The following is a 9,797-nucleotide window of genomic DNA, read 5'->3' as shown; positions in this document are numbered from 1 at the left end:
GGACCAGTCCTTGGAGAAGGACATCATGATTGGGAAGGTGGAAGGAACAATGCATGATAGGAAGACACCAGATGAGATGGATTGACACAGTGACTGGGGTAATCGGGGCAGGTCTATCAGTGACAGTGAGATTAGCTCATCTTTTTTTATGTCAAGATGTAATCTTTTCTGCAGCCAATGTTTCAAGTCTTCACTTTAAGCAAGCAAAGTTGTGTAGTCTGCATAACCCAGGTTGTTGATGAGTCTGAGCCTGATGCCACATTCTTCTTCATAGAGTCCAGCTTCTCAAATTATTTGCTCAGCATTCAGATTGAATAGGTATGGAGAAAGGTACATCACTAACACACTCCTTCCTTGATTTTAAACCACATAATGTTATCTTGTACTGTTCAAATAACAGCTTTTTGGTCTTAGTATAGGTTTCATAGTGGCACAATTGAGTGTTCTGGAATCCCCTTTTCTTAGCATCAGTCATACCACTACCTCACACGGAGAGACCGAGACCAACAGCTTCCAGCCTCACCCTCTTCTGGACCTTGTTCTGCCATCTCACTGAGGAACCCCTGCCAGCCACATGCTTGATTAGTGTCTATTCTCATAGGTACAGCCCTTGTCTTTCAGATGTTGTATTGAAGCAGAGTTCCTAGATTAAGAAAGACTAGGAAGAAGAATTGGCAATCTACCTCTGAAACAATAGGTCTTAACGAATAATAGAGGAGAGTTAGACAGATATAGAAGTAGAAGCTGTCAGAATGGAAGACACTCAAAATGAGGGGGAAAACCTGAAAACATCCATTATTAATAATTGGAATGGGGAACATAGTAAAAAATGACCTGAATGCATAAATGTTGATCTTGTAGGCATTAACAAACTGAGATGGACTGGAATTGACTATTGTGAATCAGATAATCTTATTATTTACTTTTCCAGGAATGAAAAATTGAGGAAGAATGTTTTTGCATTCATAGTTAAGACCTGGTGGCCTAGTGGCAGGACGCTGTGCTGCAGTCCTGCAGGCCACCAGCTGCTCTGCGAGGGAAGGATGGGCAGTTTCCTCCCGTGTTATTAACGGGCTGGAGGGTCAGCTGTGGGTCACTTCCAACTCTACAGTGCACAACAACAACAGTCCTGAAGTATAATACTGTGAGCAATAGGACACTGTCCATACATATACAAGGAAGACTTGTTACTACAACTGTTATTCAAATAGATGCACCAACAGCTAAAGGCAAAGAGGAGGAAATTGAGGATTTCTACTGACTTTTCCAGTCTGAAATTGACCAAATATGCAGTCAAAATGCAAAAGTTGGAAACAAAGAAGAAAGAATGGTATTTTGAAATTATGGACTTCATGACAGAAATGAGTCTGGATAACAAATGACTGAATTTTGTATGTTCAATGATTAATTAGCCCTAGTGGCAAGAAGCTGCACTGCAATCCGAAGGCACATGGTTCAAATCCACCACCTGTTCTGTGGGAGAAGGATGGGCAATCTCCTCACGTGCAATTAACTACCTCTGAAAACCCGCTGGAAGGTCAGCTATAGGTCGGTTGGTTCTAACTCTATGGTACACAACAACAACATGTTTAAAGAAACACAGGGACTATCCATATAGACCTCACCTGATGGACTACACAGGAATCAGATTGACTACATCTGTGAACAGAATCTTCGGAAAAGCTCATTATCAACAGGTAAAACCAAGCCATTTGCTGACTGTGGAACAGACCATCTAGTACTCTGGTGGCTTAGTGGTAAGGAATTGTGCTGCCAACACAAAGATATGCATATGGAGTTCAAATTCACCAGCTGCTCCACAGGTGAAAGATAGGCCATATCCTCTCATACCATTTACTGCCTCTGAAAACCTGATGCATGTTGTTGATTGTTGTTATTTGCTTTTGAGTCGAGCACGGCTCACAGCAACCCTAACAATATTGTTGAGAGGATTGATTAAAATAATAGCTAATCCTCCAGCAGGTTTTCAGAGGCAGTTAATCACAGGAGAGGAGATTGATTATGTGTCTCTCAAAAAGCAGCTGGTGGATTTGAACCGTGTATCTTTTGGTTTCCAGAGCAACTCCTTACCACGAGGCTGCCAGAGCTCCCTAAGTGAGATAATAAACATGAGGTTCAACAAGTACTTGTGACCTGGTAGAACCAGTCACAGAATCTGTGAGTCTCCTGCTAAGCGTACCGGGAAGTGAGCTCCGATGTTGCAATTCTTGGCCTACATTTACACATAACGGTTTGACTGCTGCTGCTGCCCTTTTTTTTTAAAATCGCTGTTTCTTACCTCATGACTTGTCTGACTCTAAACTGCAGCATCAACTTGGTCAGCTATCAAGAGTGGGCTTGACTCTTCGTGCCCAGCCATCTGTGGTTCTACTAAAGAGGAAGAACGATGTCCGGTGTTCTAGGAAACCACATTAACTTCCATATTGAGGCTCGCACATGCTTGGCGAATAGCCAGGTTTCAGCCATGTGATTCGTGCATGCACGAACAGGAAGATGCGGAGCAGCCTAGGGTAATACCTGGCGCGTTCCAAAGTTTGAGCTCCAGGTCTTGGAGGGGCGGGGCCGGGCTGCCCGGAGGGGTGGGGCTACTCTTCCCCTAGGAGGAGGCCTTTCTCCCCCGGAGGGGCGGGGAATGCCCATGGGGGCGGGGCCTAGCTCTCCGGAGGGGCGGGGCCGGGGCTCTGCTCTTGACTCACAGCAGCTCCTAAAACTCTGCGGAGAATCTTGGACTTCGGAGGTACTGCTTCTCTAGAACCGCCGAGCTGGAGCTGGAGCTAGAACTCCCTGAGGCCTGGGCCCCGGCCCCGGCCCCGGCCGTCGGGCAGCGGCTCCTCCAGGCTGAAGCCCCAGCAGAGAATAAGGCGAGGACAGTGACAGTCTCCCGGTGTAGTGACAGCACTGGGAACATCCTGCGATGGTTCACGACCTCGATTCTGTGTGCTGCCTTCCTGGGGATGGTGAGAGCTGAGGCTGGGAGCCTCCAAGGTCCGGGTGTGAGTGGGCTTCCTGCAGAGAACTCGAGTTTGGGGTTCCAGTCTCCATTCCATCATTTGCAAATGGTTTGACTTTAGGCACATTACTTAATCTGCCTAAGCGTCAGTTTCATCATCTGGAAAAAGGGCACAGGTCTAATCTTGGAGGGTTGTAGTCAAGTACACAATTGATTTTCCTAGAGGTTTTCCAGGGAGTTCAACTAGGCTAATAGTTAAGACTGCGCTGAAATCCTAGAGGCACGTGGTTCAAATCCACCAGCTGTTCTGAGTCTCCTCCCAGGCGATTAACTGCCTCTGAAAATGCGCTGGAGGGTCAGCTATGAGTCTGTTCTGACTTGAAGGCACAACAACAAGCTTTTACAGTTTCAGCATACTCCCTTTTTCAAGGGATTGAATGATATGAGTGATTGTTCAGATTAATAGCCACTGTCACCAGGGCTGCCAGATACAGTACACACACACACACATAGCCACCCATTATTAAACAAAGTGTCTTTCTTGGAATTTCCACCTAAATTGTCTAGATAAGTGAAAAGATTTGGAATTAGAAAACCAAAAATGAAGAACAAGCACTGATTTCTATAGCTGGAAGAACTAAAGGAAAAATTCAAGCCTCCAGTTCCAATGCTGAAGGATTCTGTGGGAGAAAAATGACGGATGATAAAAGGAGCATCAAAAGAAGATGGAAGGAATACACTGTCACTGTGACAAAGAATTGGATGATACTTAATCATTTCAGTGAGTAGCATATGATAAAAGACCATTGATCAAAGTCATTGGCCAAAAATGTGATGCCAGGAATTGCTCTAATGCCAAGGGCAGTTTCAGCACACTGATCTAGTCCTGAGCATGACTAATGGATGCCAACATGTTTGAGAAAATTGGTCAACAAAGATCCTTATTTGTTCTAATTTCAAAAAAGTGATCCAACACACTGTAGAAATTATCAACAATATAATTAATAACGCATGCAAGTAAACCTTGTTGAAGAATATTAGAAATGCCTAGAACAGAGCATCAACAGAGAACTGCCAGAAATTTAAGCTGGATTTAAAAGAGCCATAGAGAAAGAAAAGTCACTGCTGATGTCAGATGGATCTTGGTTGAAAGCAGAGACTACCAGAAAGGTGTTTATTTGTGTTTTATTGATGATGCAAATGTATTTGACTATGTGGATTGTAACAAGTTATGAATAACATTGAGAAGAATTGGTAATGATACTTATAGGAAACCTGTTCATAGACCAAGAAGTGGTGGTTTGAACAGCACAAGGAAACACTGCATGGTTTAAAATGAGGAAAAGTGTGTGTCAAAGTTGTACCCTCTTTTCCATACCTATTCAGCTTGTCTTCAGCTGAGCAAACAATTAGAGAAGCTGGACTATATGAAGAGGAGTGTGGCTCAAGATTGGAGGAAGAATTGTTAACAACACATGTTTTTTTTAAAAAAAACCAAAACAACACAAATCCCCTATATTTTGTAGATGACACAATATTGCTTGCAGAAAGTTTAGAAGACTAACAACAACAACAGTGGACTAGGTGAATGAAAGCCATGGTTAGCCATTCAACTTATGATTCCACTCATGCTTTGCCTATGAGAAAGGACCTGGTAAGCCCTAGGAACTGCTGTGGTTTGAGGATCAGTTTCAGTCTAAATTGGCTGTGCTTGCATTCAACAACAAACAAGAAGATCATTGGAATTATTCTGATTCACAAAGGTGAAGGTATACAGCCTACTTTGGTGAGTAAAACCTTCAGCGTGGTCATCTAAGATGCAACTGTTGGCCTCTCCCTCTTCAGAGCAAAGAAAATAGGGGGGGGGGGAAATGTTATTTTGGTACCTAGGACTAATGAGCCATGTGAATTTCAGTTCATATGTGATACTGAGACAAGAACCAGATGGTTTTCTGCTACCACTGTTGGCTCTTGAGAAAGAGATCACAGTGCAAGGAGTGGTCTGATAGAGACTGGGGAATAGTTGCAAGGACTGTGGCCCTTAGGCAATCCTGGAACTGAAAAGCAGCCCCATAACTCAAAACAGTAGACCTGCACTTAAAGTCATCAGGAACATCAAGGAGGAAAAACTCCTCAGAACTATCACCCATACAAGACCAAAATTGTAATATTTGCCCAGGAATCAAACTAAAAAGAACAGAATAAGAAAGAAGGATAAAAGGAAAGAGGAAACACAAGCAGGAAGTGGGAAGAGTGCTGTTACAATGTGAGAATCAGTGTTCTGAAAAGGATTTAATTGTTGAGTGGAAAACCTGTTTACACTATAAACTCAAATCACCATAAAATGTTAAAAATTATATATAATAATAGTAATTCAGTGTACATATTAGGTAATAGTTTCTAAGAAAACCTTACAGATATGGTTTGGGTCTTCTTGTAGGAAAAATTAAGATTTATAAAGTTTAATTTATTCACCACTTAGAGGTTTTATATGAATAACTCTCAGTTTTATATGCCTGGATCTACACAGAAATATTTTCTATTTTAACATAAAAAGGGCATAATATTTATAGTGTGATAATTTCACTTTTGATATTTGAATTTCTATTTTAACTATTTGCATATGTGGTAGATTTCAAAAATATACAAAACTATTTTAAAATTGTCTTAGTGTTGTCTCTTATTAGGAGAGCTCTTCTCCTTGTGGGTAAGGAGTTGAGATGTCAATCCAAAGGGAGGCAGTTGGAAACTACCACGTGGGTGGGTAAACGAGGGACTGTCTCCTGCTGTGTGACCCAAAGCCTCAGAAACCTCCTGGAGGGTTAGCTATGATTGGTTTTGACTTAGTTATGATACATAACAACAATTGTTGTTGTTGTGTGCTGTCAATTGTGTGGCAATTCATAGCAATACTATGTACAACAGCTCTGAAGCCTGTCCTGTCTTGAGCCAGTCTTACAAACTCCAAAACACCTACCCCCATTGCCCTAGTTACTGTATCAGTCCATCTGTCCCTCCACCCATCTGAGCATGATGTCCTTTTTCAAGGACCAATCCCTCCTGGCCACATACCCAAAATATATGAGACAGAGCTTCAAAATCCTAGCCTCCAAGGAGAAACTGGGTTTCACGCTCTCCAAGACAGACCTATTTGTTTTCTTGGTGATCCATGGTATGATCAAGACTCTTTTCCATAATCTCAACTCAAATGCACTGATTCTTCTTCTGTCATCTTTAGTTATTATCCAGTTCTCTGATGCATAGTAAGTAATTGTGAAGACCAGGCACACCTTAGTCTCAAGACTGACATCGTTGATTTTTTCAGTACTCTGGAGAGGTCCCTGATGGCAGATTTACCCAATGCAATTTGTCTTTGGATTTCCTGATTGCTGGTGCCAAAAGTGTTGATTGTGGAGCTGAGCAAGCTGTAACTATTCTCAATTCTAAATAGTTTTTTAGAGTATTGATGGAAAAGGATACAATTGTAGCAAGATATCTAAAGATTTCCGTCTAAAGTTTAAAAGTTGTCAAAATCAGAAAGCAATGAGATTTGGAACATCAGAAGTAAGCATTTGTAGATTTAATAATACTAGTATTATCAGGAGAGTTTTTCCCTCCAACAGTGGGACTTAATCCGTTCCCTTTAGCCCTTTTCATATGGCACTACAAGAATTACCACACTGACAGTGTTTTAATGACACTTTTTTCCTTTACAAATCCTAGGGAATGAGTGTTGGCATACTAGGACCCACCTTTCCAGACTTGGCTGCAAATGTGAAAAGCAACATCAGCGGGCTTTCTCTGATATTCGTGGGACGTGCCTGTGGATTTTTGGGTGGCTCTATCATTGGTGGAGTCCTTTTTGACTACATGAATAATTTTTTACTTCTAGGTAAGTAAACTCTGATTTTTAGCTTCTTTGTGAATTTCATCAAAGTTACAGTTAGTCCTTAAATAGGAAAAATACTAGCATGCAGAATTAATGGGAAAACAAAATTTGTTGCTCTCAAATGTAATTCAATTCATAGTGGCTTGTTAGGACAGAGTAGAACTGCCTTAAGAGAAATCTTTGTGGAAGCAAGCCACCACATCTCTATGCCAGAGCAGCTGGATTCTACTGCCAACTTTTTAGGTTAGCCTGTTTCAACAGGACAATTTGCATAAATGTCCTTGGTCATTGGTTTCCCAGGTGCCTGTTCTCACCTTAGCTATTACAGTGCTTGGCTGCTCTGGAACCTCGAATTAGCCTGTGCCAGTGACCCTTGGACTTCCGGACCTTCACTGGAATCTGGGCACTATATAGATCACACACTGGTTGTCCAAAGACCGGTTCTTATCACAGGCTAGAGCAGGCCCCTTGAGGCCACCATAGTTCAGAATAAACTCCTTGAAGCTCCCTAGACTAAATCAAGGACTGTGAAAGCTGGGGTAGGGGATGACAGGTAAAATGATGCAGGTGACCATTTTGTTCCTGTGTCCCCATGTCAGTGATGAGGCCTGACCTCAGTCTTATCCTTGAAAATGGCAAATCCTTGGCCAAAATTTTATCATACTGCTTAGAATAAATTGATATTGTTAAAGAAGGTTTTGTTTAATGTGACTAAAATGCTTTAAATGTATAAACTTTCACTCAAAGCACAAGAAAAAGGGTTTTTTTAAGTATACATGTGAAAAGGAGAACAACAAAACCATTGTAAAAGAAATTCAGATTTAAAGAGAAGTGAGTAATCTTGTAGAAAATAAGAATATTGTTATGTGCCATTGAGTCACTTGTGACTTATAGTGACAACTATGTACAAGATCCCTAAACGCTACACTATCCTGTGCCAACCTTGCTGTCTCCGACACACTCATTCCCACCACCCCAATCACAGAATCGATCTATCTCATCGAGGGTTTTCCTCTCCTGCACCATCCCTCTACTCTCCCAAGCATGATGGCCCTCTCCAAGGACCAGTCCCTCCTTGAAACATGCCCAAAGTATGTCAGATGAAGCTTCAGAATCCTTGACTCCAAGGGGCAGCATGGCTTCACCCTCTCCAGGACTAACCTGTTCTCCTCGCAGTCCATGGTATCTTTAATACTCTTCTCCCGCACCACAGCTTAAAGGCATAAATTATCTTTCTAGCAACCCTATTCACTGTCCAACTCTCCGATGCATAGCACGTAACTGCAAAGACTATGGCCTGGATCAGGCGCACCTTAGTCTCCAGCCTGACGTCGTTGCTCTTCAGTACTCTGGAGAGGTCCCTCACAGATGACTTTCTCAATGCAATTTGTCTCTTGATTTCCTGGCTTCTGGTACCAAGAGTCTTGACTGTGGAGCCAAGTAAACTAAAATTGTCAACAATCTCAATCTCTTCATTGTCTCCATACTGATGCTGCCAGTTGGCCCAGTGGTGAGAATCTCTGTTTTCTTGATGTTGAGCTTCAATCTGTATTGAAGGCTGCAGTCCTTGACCTTCTGCAGCAAGTGCTTCCGGTCGTTCTCAGTTTCAGCAAGCACAGTTGTGTCCTCTGCATAACACAGGTTGTTGATGGCTCTTCCACCAATCTTGATGCCACATTCCTCCTCGTACAGTCTAGCGTTTCAGATGATCTGTTCTGAATACAGATTGAAAAGATATGGAGACAAAATATATCCCTGACGGACCCCCTTCTTGATTTTAAACCATGTAATGTCTCCTTGATCTGTTCTGATGACTGCTTCTTGGTCCAGGTATAGGTTTTGCATTAGCACAATCAAATATTCTGGGATTCCCATTCTTCTTAGAGTCAGCCACAGTTTGTTGTTATCCACACAGTCAAAAGCCTTTGCATAGTAAATGAAGCACAGATAGACATTCCTCTGGTATTCTCTGCATTCTGCCAAGATCCCTCTAACATTAGCTATAATATCCATAATACTACGACCTCTTCTAAATCCAGCCTGCACATTTGGCAGTTCTCTGTTGACATATTGTTCCAAACGTTTTTGGATAATTTTCAGTAGAATCTTGCTTACATCTGATATTAATGATATTGTTCAATAATTTCCGCAATCTGTTGGGTCACCTTTCTTTGGAATGGGAACAAATCTTTTCCAGTCAGTTGGCCAGCTGGCTGTCTTCCAGATTTCTTGGCACAACTTAGTGAGCACATCCAGGGCAGCATATGTTTGTTGAAATATGTCAATTGGTATGCCATCAACTGCTGGGGCCTTATTTTTTGCCAATTCTTTCAGAGCAACCTGAACTTCCTCTTTCATCACTGCACGCTCTTGCTTATATGTTATTTCATGATATTCTTCTTTTTCAGCCTATTCCTTCCGATACAGTGACTCCATGTACTCCTTCCATCTTCTTTTAATGCTTCCTGGATCATTTAACATTATACCCAAAGTATCCTTAAAGAATGTATTTACTTAAATATAAAAGGACCTCAATTGTTTAGTCAATAACTTAGTCACAAAGCTAAAGAGAACAACAACAACAACAGAAAAAGCTGAATAGAACATTGATAACTGAATGATAGAGCTGAGAAAATGAGAGAGAATATGAAAGGAAGACAGGCCAAGAAAAGAAATAGGTGTTAGAAACAAGATGAATAGTTTATAATTGTTCATGAATAACTAATCATTCTTACTTAGTGGTCTTACAAAGTGGACTGAAAGAATTTTTTTCTTTATTTTTCTTCTTATTTGCCCAGTGTAAATAAATTTCTGCTACAAAATGCTAAAATTGTGTTGTTGTTTGTGGTGCTGGAGAAGAGTATTGAGAATACCATGGACTGCTAGGAAAACAAACAGATTTGTCCTGGAAAGGGTTAAACCGGGTGGCTCCTTGGA

At 41.6% G+C, this 9,797-nt stretch overlaps 1 protein-coding gene across 1 annotated transcript in view; it reads left to right on the top strand.

Moving 5' to 3' along the window:
- The first annotated feature begins 2,498 nt into the window (after positions 1-2,498).
- The window catches only part of LOC102844245 (sodium-dependent glucose transporter 1-like), a 16,839-nt gene continuing 9,540 nt past the window's right edge, over positions 2,499-9,797 (top strand). Inside the window, exons 1-3 of the mRNA XM_006879155.1 lie at positions 2,499-2,531; positions 2,742-2,978; positions 6,695-6,863. Coding sequence (XP_006879217.1) covers positions 2,499-2,531; positions 2,742-2,978; positions 6,695-6,863 — 439 coding nt within the window. The remainder of the gene's footprint in view (positions 2,532-2,741; positions 2,979-6,694; positions 6,864-9,797) is intronic.

Source organism: Elephantulus edwardii, unplaced genomic scaffold (assembly GCF_000299155.1).
Source record: "Elephantulus edwardii isolate Elephantulus edwardi_28Jun2011 unplaced genomic scaffold, EleEdw1.0 scaffold00002, whole genome shotgun sequence".
Lineage (NCBI taxonomy): Eukaryota > Metazoa > Chordata > Mammalia > Macroscelidea > Macroscelididae > Elephantulus > Elephantulus edwardii.
The sequence above is the reverse complement of the archived record's forward strand: the minus strand, read 5'-3'. Positions and strand labels throughout refer to the sequence as shown.